Below are 16,742 nucleotides of genomic sequence, written 5' to 3'. Positions count from 1 at the left end.
AAAAAAAAGTCAACAAAGTTTTTTTCAAAAATCCGCCATTTTATTCGGAATTATTATTCGGAAATCGATATAAAAAACACAGTCCATTCAGACAAAACTTTTACTAAAATAAAACATTTCAGTGAAAACCGCATATTTCTATCTTCAGCCATTTAGAAGTTATAGGCAGTTAAAATGGGAGAAAATATAAGTGGACACCCGGTATATTAGAAAGGCATAAATACTAGAGTAGATAAGATGCGTATCTGCTACCAGTAGATAAGATTCTTTTCTGCTACCTATTACATACCTTTAAATGACCACTCTGCTTAACTCTTTGACTTTTAACTTTACGTGTTTATATGTTTTTATTTTAATTGAAATCATTACAATGTCTTAAAAAAATATATCAATTATTTTTAGGTTCCGGATGCACAAACTTACGTTATGGTTTTGAGACCCCAGACGCCTAGCATTATGTTGAACGGAACCGGAAACATGGCAAGGAAGTACGAAGACTTCAGAATGGGTGTACGAGTTCTCGCTGATATACATATAACAGGAGAACAGAAGTTAGACAAATGCCAATTGACCATCTACCCCAACCTCAATCCGGATCATGAAAATTTGAGTGTTTCCGAGGAAATGCTTAAACGCTTAGGTAAGTTGACGTTAAAATATAATAGGCGAGGTAATAAAGCACTAAACCTACTAATTTCCCGTAGCAAGATGAATCGCTATGCAACTTTAACTCGAAAAATATCGACAGGAATGAGTTCAATTTTGTTACCGGGAATTTTCGAGGTCGCTAAACACAAATATGATAACGACGATGATCCTCGAGTTTCCTGGTACCCAAAGTGGACCTCGTCTCCTGGAGTTTCATGTTAATTTCATTCTAAATCTGTCGACTGTCATTTCTCTGGGGTTCTCGAGATCGATGAACACGAATATGATAACGACGATGTTCCTCGAGCTACCTGGTGGCGATTTTACAAAATATACCCGCTCTCAGCACAAGCTCCGCCTCCTACGCATACGTCATCCAGAACTGTAAGAATCCCTACCCGCTATCAACACATCTTTCTAAATATACCCGATTCCAGCACATATGGTGCCAAACTATTATACAAGAAACAAAAACTAGGTTTTCAATCTAATAGCACATAAAACAACACCAAACGATGTTACTCTACATCCTACCAGATTGAAAACAATGGGAATCTTCTCTGGTAACACCTCCGAGGCTTCTACAATTTGCAAACCATAACGGATGCTGAGACTAAGGAAGACGAGGGAATTTTACAATTTATAATTCACGTCCCACGTGCTCAGCGCGGTAAAGTTCCAACGAGAATGGTTCCCTTCGTACTCCAGTCAGAGTAAACATGTAAATAAAAAATGAATAACCATTTTCAATTTCGTTGCAACACGAAACTACAGCCGCATCATTATCCCAACCGAATCAGAGAGTGCAGCAAGCACCTCTACCGGTTTCGAAACTTATTAGTCGCTCATCAGAAGGCACATATGCTGCTCTCTCTGACCCAACTAGAACAAACCCCGGCGTGCAGTCACGGATTGCAACGAACGAAATGGCAGGGATGCCCTAGCGGCAATTGCTAGCAAAAACTAAGTTTTCAGTCTAATAGCACATAAAACAACACCAAACGATGTTACTCTACATCTTGCCAGATTGAAAACAATGGGAACCTTCTCTGGTAACACCTCCAAGGCTTCTACAATTTGCATGCTGACACTAAAGAAGATGAGGGAATTTGACAATTTATAAATCACGTCCCATCTGCTCAGCGCGGTAAAGTTCCAACGAGAATGGTTCCCTTCGTACTCCAATCAGAGTAAACATGTAAATAAAAAATGAATAACCATTTTCAATTTCGTTGCAACACGAAACTACAGCCGCATATTATGCAAGAATCTTGAGTGTGGTGGTCAGTTTGTTGGTTGGTTGGTTGGTTTGTCAGTTGATATTATTCTAGATCTAAAATCAGAAAACGTCAGAATAGTTGCCCTAACAGAACAAAGTATTAATAAAGAAAATAAGGATATTATACTTAGATTTGTTCAGTCGCTCAAGCGTATTACGGCCTCAGCATAATTAATTCAATTCTTCGTCTATACAAAAATGAACACCCCTAAGTTAATCAAAGTTCAGGGTACATCAATTATTCGACGAAGATGCGAGCTGGTTTAAAAGCTGGAGGGCGCCGAATAATAGCTGGTCGCCCAAGTCATAAGGAGACTTTAGTTAGCCAAAAACAAAAAAGATTAAAAATTAAACATTCACTTATTAATAACATAAATAAAAATCGACCAAACGCTAAAATACATTATTTGAAGCTTTAAAGCTATCTTTTGTATTAACTATTAACTCTTAAGAGCATAGGCGCAAAAATTTGCGTGCAATGCATTTTAAATGCATTCATTTTTTTCGAATATGAAAAAGCTAATAAATATTTTTTTAAAATTTAAACGTAGATTGAAAGATTACATTATTACCGAGGGCCGAAAGTCCCTTAGAATAAACAAAAGGTTTCCTTTGAATAAGTTATTTTAAATTAAAAATTACACTCAATTTTCTCATTTTTTACCCCTGTAACTTATTAAAATAAACATCATAGAAGTTTTCAGGGACTTTACACATTATTTTTTATCTGAAAGTTTTAGTGCACGTTTTAATGCAGGTTAAAGAATAAAAAATTTATCAAACCATAAAACTGCATTATTATTCCCTACGAGATTTCCTCTGTGTCTTTCAGCACTTAAATTGAATATTGTTTGGAAAAATGTTCTAATCAAAAGAAGTGTGTGTAAATCGGATATATTTAGTAAAATGTGTTGATATCGGGTAGGGTAGTTGAGAAATTCGGAAAGAAGAAAGATAGACGCCGCTGAAATGTTCTGTTGGAGACGAATGCTACGAATTCCTTGGACCGACCATAGGACAAATAATTCAATTTTAAGAGAGCTAAAAGTTAGCCAACAACTCTCCAGTAAAGTCCAGCTCCAACAATTAAAATACTTTGGACATGTTATGAGCGCAAACACAGAAAACATGGAAAGACTAATTATACAAGGAAAGGTGGAAGGCCGAAGATCACGAGGAAGATTCCCAACAAGATAAATCGATCAAATTACAGTAATATGCAAAAGACGTATGCATGAGTTAGAAAAAATGACCAGAGAAGAGATCGGGTATGGATACTTACAGTTCTGGATGACGTATACGTAGGAGGCGGAGCTTGTGCTGAGATCGGGTATATTTTGTAAAATCACTACCTGGTGCCCAAGGTGGACCGTCTCTCCAAGAGTTTTATATTAATTTCATTCTAAATCAGTCGATAGTCATTAAAAAGGTACAACAAATAAAAAATTTACAAAATCATGATAGATATATTTATTTATTTAACCGAAATTATCAAAAACTATTTTATTATCAATGAGAAACAAAAATAAATTTCTAAACTGCGACTCAAAGTTTTGCCGGTTGCCGGTACGAAATAATTAAAGTATAAAAGTACTCAGCTTTAGTTCGTACTGAAGGAGTGACGCAGTTCTCCAGTATTATGTATGCAATGTTATGTATGAAGATCCTAGGTTCTTGTTCTTTATCGTTATATTTATTAAAGGCACACCTTTCAAAAATATTTACTCCTTTTTGTTTTAGGAATGGCTGCTAGAATTTCGAAAGACGGAGTAACTATTACCGGATCTGACATGGTCTATAACTACCAACAACTACTACGTCAAATTGTCTATACTAACCGCAAACCTGCCTACTACCTCAACAGGGTCTTCAAGCTTACTTGCTCGGAACTAAATGGAAGATTTACCTCAAATGAATATGTTCAAACTGTAAGTGATCTTATTTAATTAAATAAGTTGTGGAAATCATGTTTTAAGAAATAATGAACCTTACCAATAAGCTATTTCTAGTAGATAGAAACTTCATAATGTCATACTCTTCCTCCCTTCTGTCCGTACAAAAGCTTTTTTTAAACTAGGTCGGAATCTGCAAACAGAAGCAGTTTTGTCCGCGTGTACTCTTGTATTTTCGTGTTTTCACCGCCGAACTCGAGACTAGTGCCGCTTAGAGGATGATTAAATGCACAACTCCGTATAGAAACATGCTTTCAGATTTGGGTCTACCTATATTGTGGATTACCCTCCCCAGCGAAGCCGCTCTTTCTACAGCCTTACTCCAAATAGTTTTAAAACGTAGTTTTCCCCCTCTCACTTTATTTCTAATTTTTCTTTCTTCTTTACTTTACCCTTGGCTTATACAGAGAGGACTTTTGAGTTGGAACAATTTCATGAGAGTCGCCCATTCTCGAGAATGGGCGACTCTGGAGATAAATACCGAAACAGGTCGATTTTTCTTTTTAAATTATAATTTTTTGGCATATATACCATACTAGTGACCTCATCCATCTGAACGTGATGACGTAAGTAATCGATGATTTTTTTAAACGAGAATAGGGGTCGTGTGATAGCTCATTCGAAAGGTTATTCAATTCTCTATTCACTAATATAAACGTTAACATAATTATTTATACAGGGTGCCCAAAAAAGTTTTTTTGAATTAAATTAATTCAGACAAAAAGAAGAATGTATGTTAAATACAAAATACATTTTACTGCTGTCAGAAAACAGAAAAAATGTTAATTTGAAAAATAAACATTGCTTTTCCCTTAAATTAAATGTTCAAACTGCTAAAAGGTAGGTGGATGGCAGCTTTAATATTGAATTTAAGCGAAAAACAACATTTATTTATCAAATAAACATTTTTTCATGTTTTCGGGCAACAGTAAAATGTATTTTGAATTGAATAAATTGCTTACATTCTTCTTTTTGTGTAAATTATTTTAATAAATTTTTTTTGTACACCCTTCATAAATAATTATGTTAATGTTTATATTACTGAATAGGGCATTGAATAACCTTTCGAATGAGCTATCAGACAACTCCTACTCTCATTTAAAAAAAATCATCGATTACGGCATCACGCCCAGATGGATGATGTCACTAGTATGATATAGTATAGTCACTAGTAGTCGGCAGCATGGCAAGCAGTTCAAACGTATTTAGTGAGCTTACAGCGAATACGAATCTAAAATGTTATAAGTGTAACAGAAAATGTGTGAATGGTATTAAATGTATTGGATGTAATACATTTATGCATTTTAAATGTGCTAACGTTGACGAAAATCATCCAGTCAGTGATTTTAAATGTGACCAATGTGATATTCCGGAAGCTGTATTCTTTGACGCAATGGAGGAGACTGCTGGCGGTAAGATTGATCCAAAAATTTTTATCTACATACTTAAACAAAAAGACTGCCTAATACATGAACTGAGAGATAAAATTATTATTTTAAATAAACAAATTGAATTAATGAAGAAAGTGGATTCCGATATTCAATCTTTTTCAAGTAAAGATATGTTGGTCAGCAGAAACACAAACACGAAAGAAGCTAATCACAATTTAATGAGTGTATCTACTAACAACAAACAAAAAGCAGGGAATTCCAAAACAATTAGACCTGATAATAATATCGTTTCCAAACCTGACCAACGATTCGACAATGTTGAAACGTACAGCAATATTGCAAAGAGATCTAACTCATCAAGAGAAGGGGGGAAGAACTTAACAGTTTCTCATCAAAAATTAGCGCGAGCGGTGGAAGAAGCCGAGACAAAATGTGTGCTTGAATTCTATCAGAATTTAGGACAAAATCCGACAAATTCTGAAGATAATAATTTAAGATCTATTCCCGGTGTTCCAGGCAACAGCAATGTGGACAGCGATGGTTTCCGCAAAGTTATCAGGAAGCACAAAAGGAAATTTGGTACTGGAGACGGGGACGAAATGTTTTATGGCAAAGAAGAAAATAAAAACCGTAAAATATGGTTATACATATCCAATATTCCTGACTCTATAACTGCAGAAGACGTTAAGATATTTCTTCAGAAACATGCAAACTCCACTGATCCGCAAATAAAATCACTTCCCACACTTAGTAATAGAAAAGACAATAAATCGTTCATGATAGGAGTTGAACCAGAGCTAAAAGAACAAATATATGACGTTGCCTTTTGGCCAAAATACGTTTCGTTTGAACGATTTAATTTTAGATTAGGTAAACGGTTTCTAGGGGATCAGATTGACAAAACATATGTGCAACAGGGACAACCTAATTCTTTTTTGGAAGTTTAAATCCACGAGAGACTCTTTCCAATAAAAATCAAACTTTCTTAAAGATAGTGCAGCTTAATGCACAATGCCTTACAAACAAAATGATAAATTTGGAACTATTGGTATTGAAGGAATCACCTGACATTTTAAGTATAGCCGAACACTGGTGTTCAGAAGATAATATGCAATATATGGTTCTTGATGACTACGTAAACGCTTCATATTATTGTCGGACAACCCATATTCATGGAGGAAGCTGTATTTATGTGAAAAGTGGTCTTAAATATCAACCGGTAGATATATCTCGTTTTAGTGAAGAAATGATTTGTGAGTGTTGTGCCATAGCTTTTGTGAGTTCAAATCGCAAAGTGTGTGTGATAAGCATTTATAGGCCTGCAGGAGGTAACGTTGATCAATTTTTTATTAAATTACAACATATTTTGGAATTTTGTAGCAATTCTTATCAAGACCTTTTCGTATGCGGAGATTTCAATGTTGATTATTTGTCAAATTCTGTGCAGAAACAAATCTTACATGATGTTATAGTTAGTTATAACTTGAAAATTACTTCTGTGGACCCTACGAGGATTTTCACAAATAAATTAGGACATACATCATCCACTAAAATTGACTTCATGTTAACAAATATTAATATTGATTTTTGTAAATCTAATGTATACGAGGGTCATTTCAGCGATCATAAAATTTTTATACTTACAATTGAATCCAATAATGTAAATTTTCATAAAACAGAAAGAAGGATACATTGTTATCGCGATTTATCAGATCATTGCTTATTTCAGTTTCAAAATGCATTGTCTTTACTTAATTTTGATGAAGTGTATAGTCAAAATGACATTAATTTGGCCATGAACGAGTTTGTAGATATAATTTCTTTTAACATGAATGTTTATTGTCCTGTGAAAACACGGAGAAGTAGTACTAAAAACCGTAAAAATAAATGGGTAACCGCAGAAGTAAAGAAAGCCGCTCATCATGTAAAAAATGTATATTGGTTATCTAAAAAACTTCAAAATAATAATTCCCAAAAGGCATATAAAGAAGCCAAAAGAAATTATAATAAACTTATTAAAAATGCAAAAAAGCAATTTAATGAACAGCTTATCATACAATCACATAACACATCTAAAACAACATGGAATTTGGTAAATAAAGCAACAGGTAGAAAACAAAAAAAATGTAATATAACTCTTAGCTCTGACGGTGGCGATATTACATCTTCTGATGATATCGCTAATGTTTTTGCTGAATATTTTGCAACTGTAACTGAAAATAATCTTGAATCATATTTTGACTTGTCTAGATCTACAAAATGTACTTGTTCTAAAATTTCGGACAAAACTTTTTTCTTTACACCCGTTACATATCAAGACGTTGAAGACGCAATTATAAATCTTAAAAACAAGTCCAGTACTGGTTTGGACAACATATCCACAAAAGTCGTAAAATCGGGAATATTTTCCCTATCTGCTCCTTTGAGCTACTTAATTAATTTATCGGTTGCTAATGGCAAATTTCCTGACGCACTTAAAAGCGCAAGAGTTATTCCTATACACAAAAAAATGATCCAGGATTAATTTCGAATTATAGACCGGTAGCAGTGCTGAGCGTTTTATCAAAAATTTTTGAAAAGGTTGTATATAATAAAATGGTTTGTTTTCTCGACAAATTCGATATTATATCCCCGCATCAACATGGGTTTAGGTCAAAGAAGTCAACGTTGACTGCTGCATGTTATTTTTTAAATTATATATATACAGATCTTGACAGGGGAAGGCATGTGGCAGGTCTCTTTTTTGATTTGTCCCGTGCCTTTGATTGTCTGGATTTTAATTTTATTAAAAATAAATTTTACAATCTAGGTTTCAGAGGAGATTTCTTGGACTGGATAGTAGACTATTTGAGCAATAGAAAAATGTTAGTTTCATATCAGAATTCTGCTTCGACAGTTTTCAATATTGATAAAGGAGTCCCTCAAGGATCTGTTTTAGGACCGCTTATATTTATTCTTTTTATGAATGATCTTCCTGATTACATTAAATCTCGAGTTATTACTATTTACGCAGATGATACTGCACTAGCGATCTCTGCGCCTAGTAAAGAGGAACTTATATTATTATCCAACGGTGTTTTTAGGTCATTTGTAGATTGGTCCAAAGCAAATGGATTAATAGTAAACGTTGATAAAACTCAATTTTTATATTTTCATTCCCAAAATGTTCTTAGCAATGTATACTCATTATCATTTAAATTTGACGATATACTTATTTCGTCAGTTACAACAACAAAATTTTTAGGTTTAAATATAGATTGCCGTTTGAGATGGACTGAACAAGTCAATGCAATAAATACAAAATTAATTAAATCGTTTTATGCTATTTCTAGAATAAAAGATACTATGCCGATATCAGCACTGATCAATATCTATTACGGCCTTGTTTACAGTCATATGAGTTACAACATACTACTATGGGGAAATTCTATTGACAGCTGTAAAATTTTTGTAACTCAGAAAAAAATTATTCGAAAAATATTCGGGCTAAAATTTCGGGAAACTTGTAAACCAACGTTTATAAAATACAAAATCATGTCATTCTATAGTCTGTACATTTACCACACTCTTCTGTTTGTCAAAGAAAATTTCAATCAATTTGAAACTAATGCTCATCGACATGATTACCATACAAGAAATTCTAATAAGCTCCGAATACCCCAGTTTAAAACATCAAGATTAGAAAATAGTTTTAAATTTATGGGAATGAAATTGTACAATAAACTTTCCGATGAAATGCAGGAGATTGCTAGTTTTAACAATTACAAAAATAAAATCAAAAATGTATTATTAGCCAAATGCTACTATTCAGTCAAAGAATTCCTTGACGATAGCATATAAACTATTTTAAACTATTTTATTTTTTATGTATAAATTGTTTTGTATATGTCCAAATATGTTATTTTATAATATATGTTATCACGTGTTAGGTGTTAGGTACCTAAATAAAATTTTGTAGCTGAACCATGTTAGCTTGTAACAGTTATATTACTATTCTACAATGTAAAATCATGTATATGACCTGTCCTATACATTTGTAAAAATGTCTTGAAAGGATCAATAAATATTTCTATTTCTATACAGGGTGTTTGGTAAAGAATGGGCCATAGGTTCCTGAGGTTAAAATAGGCCGATTTAAGCTAACTTACCTTAGTACAAAGTTTATAATAACCGAGATACAGGGTGTCAAAGTTAATCTTTTTTTTTTATTTATTATTGAATATTTCCTGACAGGTATGAGATAACAACATGAAATTTGGTATGTGGGGGTTTTTTGGGTCGAGAAAACTAAATTCACTACCAAAAATTATGTATTGCCCAGATGGCGCCACATACTCCTTTCAGCACTCATTTATTACGTTCAATTTTTTTTATCCCTCACTCTGTATAATTTTGACATTAAAATTTTTATTCTCCTATTAGTTTTACTTAAAAAAGGTATACTTCTTTCATCTCCCTAAACTCTACCGTTTTCGAGATAAACGCATTTTAAATCTGCGATACACCATCATTTTTAGCATAATATTGTAGTTCCACCCGATAGATAACTTAAAACCATAATAATTGTGCCAGTTCTCAAATTTATGTCATTGCATCGCAAATTCCATTTGAAGAAATTTGCGATACATTTTTGGATAATTTTATGGTTTTAATTTATTTTTCGGGTGTATCGCAGATTTAAAATGCGTTTATCTTGAAAACGGTTGAGTTTAGGGAGATGAAAGAAGTATACCTTTTTTAAGGAGAATAAAAATTTTAATGTCAAAATTATACAGAGTGAGGGATAAAAAAAATTGAACGTAATAAATGGGTGCTGAAAGGCGTATGTGGCGCCCTCTGGGCAATACGTAATTTTTGGTAGGGAATTTAGTTTTCTCGACCCAAAAACCCCCACATACCAAATTTCATGTTGTTATCTCACACCTGTCAGGAAATATTCAATAATAAATAAAAAAAAAAGTTTAACTTTGACACCCGGTATTCCAGTTATTATAAACTTTTTACTAAGGTAAGTTAGCTTAAATCGGCCTATTTTAACCTCAGGAACCTGAGGTTTTGCTATGGCCCATTCTTTACCAAACACCCTGTATATGCCAAAAAATTATAATTTAAACATAAAAATCGACCAGTTTCGGGATTTATCTCTAGAGTTGCCCATTCTCGAGAAAATGAATTTATTTCTTTAAGATAAATTAATTTAAGATAAAAAATCTTTTCACCTGCTTCAAATAATAAAGTAAATAAAGAGCTGTACAAGATACTTCAATATCACAAGCTTGTCTATTGTCAACAGTATACAAACTTACAGTCACTCATTTAAAAAGGAAATAGTACCGTTAAATTAGTAAAAAGTAAATATACAGATTCGGAAAAGTTTATGGTTAGTATTATAAAATCAGCGAGATATCTAACAAAGATACTAAAATTACGTTTTCATTTAATAGACAAAGATCATAATTATATTTCCCCCTAGTCTTCCCTTCAATATCTGTCTATCTATTTTTTATTTTATTTCATTTTTATACAACTAATTTTATTTTCACATCTGCTACTTCTAAAAAATACAAATAATATCTTATTTTTAATTAAAAAATTAATTTTTCGCCCATTTTAATTTTATTCAGTACATCCTCCCGTGAATGATCATTATAATACTAGATTAACATTTAAATCGTACTTTTAGTAACAGAACTAGTGGAGTGGACCAGTGACCCCCGCCTATCAAACCAAGCGCTGACGCCGAGCTTGATGCAACGATGCCATTTAATATTTTTATGTAGCTTTTTTCTTGTGACATCTTAATTCAATTTACTATTTTTATTGGAACTAAGCCACAATTAAACTATAAAAAAAAAAGGTTTATTATGACGTTTCGATTACCACTTTGGAAATCGTTGTCAAAGTACAAAACGTAACATTAAAATCAAAATTAAATCAAAACGTTACATTAAACTTATTTTAAAGTAAAATTGTGGCTTACGCCCAACAAAATAGTAATCTTCCATTTAAATCAATTCGCCCAAATTTGATTGAACATTTTTCAAATGCTCTAAAAAGACGACAGGTTAAAAAAAGAATAAATTTGGCAACAATGTTGAACTTCTCTTGAGTTATTTCGACTATTAAAAATGTTCGAAAAGATATTTCGGCGACCTAATATCACTATGCCGTTTTAAATATGTTTCTCTCACTTCCTACCGTATAAAGTGAATATCATATGTTAAATTCTTACCGATACTATATAAATTGTATATAAATTTATATATTTATGACTATTATATTCTTCTTATGTTACAGCTAACCGTTATTCATCCTCAACCTAAAGAAACAGTCGCGCATGCTACTATTAACAAACACAGTGTAGAAATTCGTCCTGCGTCAGTAATATCCCATGACTACATGGCTTCTGAACATATGAACCTCGTAGCTACAGGTGGTTCACACGCCGTTACTATAATCGTAGTAGTGTGCGTCGGCTTCTTACTTTTTATGATCGTTTTGGGAGTTATCAGAATCAGAGCCGCTCACCACAAAACTTCCAACGAAGAAGCGCAAGATGGAGAGATGACCTGGGATGATTCTGCTCTTACTATTACTGTTAACCCTATGGAGGTATGTAAACGATAGTATTTTTTCGGAACCTTTAGTTTTGGTATGTACGTACAGAGTGCTTAAATACGTATAAAGGATAGAGTACAAGAAGAAGTTGTACATAGTTGTGAGCTGTAATATCTTGCTTCTCCCTTCTTTGATAGTTGTGATGAATTTACAAATACAATCAAATTCATATCAAGCGGCGAACAATTATAAGAATTGGTTAAAGCGCAAATAATACAAATCAATATATTAGCGCAAAAATTGGTTTTGACGAGCTTTTTGATTCCCTCGCTGGAGTCATTTTCAAGCTTTGGGCTTAGTTACAAATCCCATTTCACAAGAACCATAGTGGTTGCAGTGAAGTGAACTGGGCACCCGTCCGACTAAAGCCTCGAATTAAACCCAGGTTCTGAATATGACTCCAATGAGAGAGTCGAAAGCTCGGCGCAGTCCGGCGACGTCTAATCAGAAAATTGAGTAAAGGAACGTTTTTACTAGAGCGTAAGTTGCGGTCATCGTTGAGCGATCGACGCTAAACGATGATCGTATAGCGACACGCTTCATTTATTTTTTTTAATTGCTAATATTAAGTATTAACTTTCTTTTCTAAACGAAAATAATATGGGTCATTTAAAATTCACATGTGTTTCGCTCCTAAAATACAAAATCAGATTGTATACAATTAATGTTTTTTTCTGGGAAACAAATTCCCCATTAAATAGTTACCTTATCAGACATTATGTCAATAAATCACTTTTTAAATGCATTCGAAGACGCTTCTTAAAACTACAGAAGTGTTTTCAGCTTTTAAACCACCAGATAAAGGGGCCAGCCTCTTTATGTCGATAAATTAGTCTTCCAACGTAAAACCACAGACATGTGTTTTTAGTTGAACCACATCAGTCGATACACAATCCCAGCAGGCATCGGTCGGTCATACAACCCTCGCTGGGCCCAAACAATAACAAACCCTCTTACGAGGTATAAGCACGCCTTTTTTAACCAAAAATAAATAAATATATTACTGTCCGTTGCTTTACACTTATTTTAATTTAAGTTAACTATTTCCGTTAACCACCAACGGAACAATCGTAACCGAGGTGTTTTTACTAAAGCGATGATAGTGAGTTGTCCGCTATCTGGCGAACAAGTTGTTTTTCAGCGATGAGGGTATGTAAAAGAAAACAATTATTGTTAAAATGTCTCCTAGCAGAAGACATAGACATAGAGGACAAAGAAATGTTAGAAATACTAAATTCTCCAAGATTAGAAAAACATGAAATATTTAAAAGTAGACTGTTTAATGGATAAACATTATTTGATACGTAATTTAGTGTTAAAAATTATAAAAAAGGGGTGCTTGATACAATTTTTTCTAGACTAATTAATTAATAATTATTAAAAAATGACTTTTTATAAATTCTACTAAAAATTTTTCGGCCTGGCAGATATTATTTTAGATTTCTTGAATCATTCGAAACAAAAAAGGTCTTTTGTAATTTTTCGAGAGTAAGTTGATCGTTTTAGAATTATAAAAAATTTAAAACTAAAGAAAAACGAAAAATGACAATTTTCAAGGTTGAAAAACATAAGTAAAAAAATAATTTTTGTAATCATCAAGTACATAAATTCAAGTTCAAACCTTTTTCTATCAGGTCTCGATAAGTATTTAGGTCTTATTTCGTCCCGTCTTAGATCGCCCGTCTTCCCTTAACACATTTGCGGACACGCTTCAGAGGTAGACACGTTTATGGAGTTCTTATGGAGTAAGTGACTTCATATGCAGTCGTGTCCGTGAATGTGTTAAGGAACCTTCCTCATTACCAATTAAAATAATATATTTTAGAATAAAACATGGCAACAATTCTTATCGGGACCTGATAGGAGAAGGTTTGAACTAGAATTTAGGTACTTGATCACAAATATATTTTTTTTTCAGTTTTAAATTATTAACTCAAAAACGATCAACTTAAGAGAAAAATTACAAAATACCATTTTTTTTCGAGTGATCAAAAAGTATTACATAATATCTATCCGGGCCGAAAAATTTTTAGTAGAATTTATAAAAAAAGAGTCATTTTTTGATCTTTGATCAAAGTATTCTTTGATTATAGTCTGGACAAAATTATATCGGGCACCCCTTGTTTTTTATAATCTTTAACGTACTAAATTACATATTAAATAATTTTTATCCATTAAACAGATCGGTAAAGGTCGTTCTTAAATCGGATCCCCTATTATTCAGTTTGATTTTGTGTTACATGTATTAAAACAAAATACACACGCCACTATTATCGCTCAGCTTCTGCGACTGTGTCTGCTCTCGGACTAGTCGCCAAAAATCGACGTTAGCGGCTCCAGCTTATAGGGCTTATCATCGATTGCCATTTGTTTCGAGCTTCTGTCATGTGTCACATAATATTAATATATCTACGTCATACGTCTTTCGTTTGTATCATTGGTATATACTATTAACGTATGACGTAGATATATTAATATTATGTGGCACATGACGGAAGCTCGAAACAAATGACTGTGAATGAAAAGCCCTATACGCTTCAGTCAAAACGGCTCCTTAACAAACCACAAGCACTACACGGCGATCATCGCTCAGCGACGATCGCTCAACGATGATCACAACAAACGCTCCAGTAAAAACGTACCTTAAGTGTGCTACAATGTTATAACTCCGTCCCAAACCCTTTTTTCAGTGCGTCACAGATTATCGAATTCTCTCTAACGCATTACAGTTGGAAGCGACAGAAAAAACGTACCTCTGTGATTATTATACATTGAACTTAGAAAATTATGTATTCCTTGACGGGTATTTGCATATTAACACGGATTCATACTTACAGATTATGTACAATTGGTTGGCGATTACAATACTCTAAATAGATAACCAATCAATGAGGCGAGTAAGATAATTTGACAAGTAACAATGTATTTTAAATGGGATTTACTTTTTCGCACTGTTTTTTGGCACTTTCATATAATCAAATATCCTTAACTTTCGCGTTGTCATGGTGATATGTTAGCAATAAATTACAACAAAAGTTTTGACAGTTTTGTGGTTTGAAATAAATTAGAATTTTTAAATGTCAAAAGTTCTAAAGATTGTAGATAAAATATTGTATCAAACTGTGCGTGAAGTACTTTTTGCGAACTTACGCGATGTATAGCACTCACTCCGCTGTCGCTCGTGCTTTAAACATCGCGTGCGTTCGCAAAAAGCAGACTTCACGAATTGTTTCATAAATAACTATTATGTCATTGCAGTGGCGTGCTGGAACTTTTCAAGCGGCCCGGTGATTTTATAGAAAAGCGGCCTCCCATCCTCACTTTACCTTCTATTATCAAGATATTTTATTCGTTATTTATAAAATCAAAAAGACAAAAATATAAATTATTTTTAGATCAAACATAAAACTTTGAACTCAATGAAATTTTTTTAAACTTGCTATATTTTTTATTTAAGAATAAGCCATCTTACAAATAATAAAGGACATTTATGACAATATTGTATGCAGTAAGGTAGAAACCATAATTTCCTTAATAAATTTACAGTAATCGCTACGCTAGTATATACACGGATACTTAATTTCTAGGCGTGGGTTAATCCGGCCCGTTCTCACCTGTGACTTTTAGGTCTGTCATGTCATGTGACTATCAGGAAACTATTCAAAATAATTGTTTTTCCATACAAAAAAGAATGTGTGTACTTTGTACGCACGTAAGAAGTTATACTTCTATTACCTATATGATTTCAACGAAATAAAATACTTTAAGGCTATGGGTACATAATTCGCAAATATTTTACGTGTATCCCTACTTTTTCTGTCTTTACACGGCAAATTACGTGTAGTAAAATTCACACTGGTGTGGATATGTAAACATTACTAGAATGTCATTCTACTTGAAAATGTCATAATTAATTTAAAGAGATGGCTTTTGAATGTTCTTGGATAACTGTTATTTTTATAATTGCAAATTATTAATTCAGTTAATAAATGTGATAATTTTTTCACTAACTATGTTTTCAGTGATTGTAATAATTTATTTGTACAACAAAAACTAATAATCAATCGAGAAAAGAGGAAAAGTGTTATAGTAATTTTTTAATAATATGTTGTTATTTTGGAACGCTTACAATTTTGAACATCTCTAACAACAAAATACTTGGATCACAGGATATATCTGATGTATTCTCTGCTTGGATCTTTCACAAATAATACACAATAAATAACTTTTTATTAAGTTCACGTCTTAAATAAATTATTTATCAAATACACTATATATCAATAATATTTAATCAATTTCTCAAAATATTCCCGATGCAATGTCAAATATTTAAAATTGTCACTGATTGTCAGTGTCTGACTGACAATATGCTGACAATATTATATTCGGTTGAGTGCGTTGTAAGACAAAGACAGATTTGGAAAATATTACCACGGCATTGTGTTCATTTTTTTCAAATCCTGAAAAAACCAATAAATATTTTTGAAAAATTTAAACGCAGAATGAAAGACTAAATTATTACCGAGGGCCGAAAGTCCCTTAGAATAAATAAAAAGTTTATTTTGAATGAAATATTTGAATTTAAAAATCACACTAAATTTTCTCTTAGTTTTTTTACCCCTGTAACTTATTAAAATAAACATTGTAGAAGTTCTCAGGGACTTTCGGCCCTCGCTAATAACGTAATCTTTCATTCTGCGTTTAAATTTTTCCAAAATACTTATTAGTTTTCTCAGGATTTGAAAAAAATGAATCCCCATTTGAATAGCATTGCAGCCGAAAATACGTTCCGATCCTCTTAACAGATTATTTTTATTTTATTTAAATATTAAATAATTTTTATAATAACCACTT

At 32.7% G+C, this 16,742-nt stretch overlaps 1 protein-coding gene across 3 annotated transcripts in view; it reads left to right on the top strand.

Moving 5' to 3' along the window:
• The window catches only part of LOC126881894 (calsyntenin-1), a 673,839-nt gene that overhangs the window by 643,719 nt on the left and 13,378 nt on the right, over window positions 1–16,742 (top strand). For all 3 annotated transcript variants that reach the window (XM_050646547.1, XM_050646545.1, XM_050646546.1), the window contains 3 exons: window positions 403–640; window positions 3,668–3,855; window positions 11,568–11,882. In XM_050646547.1, the coding sequence (XP_050502504.1) occupies window positions 403–640; window positions 3,668–3,855; window positions 11,568–11,882 (741 nt within the window). The remainder of the gene's footprint in view (window positions 1–402; window positions 641–3,667; window positions 3,856–11,567; window positions 11,883–16,742) is intronic.

Source organism: Diabrotica virgifera, chromosome 3 (assembly GCF_917563875.1).
Source record: "Diabrotica virgifera virgifera chromosome 3, PGI_DIABVI_V3a".
NCBI lineage: Eukaryota > Metazoa > Arthropoda > Insecta > Coleoptera > Chrysomelidae > Diabrotica > Diabrotica virgifera.
The sequence above is the reverse complement of the archived record's forward strand: the minus strand, read 5'-3'. Positions and strand labels throughout refer to the sequence as shown.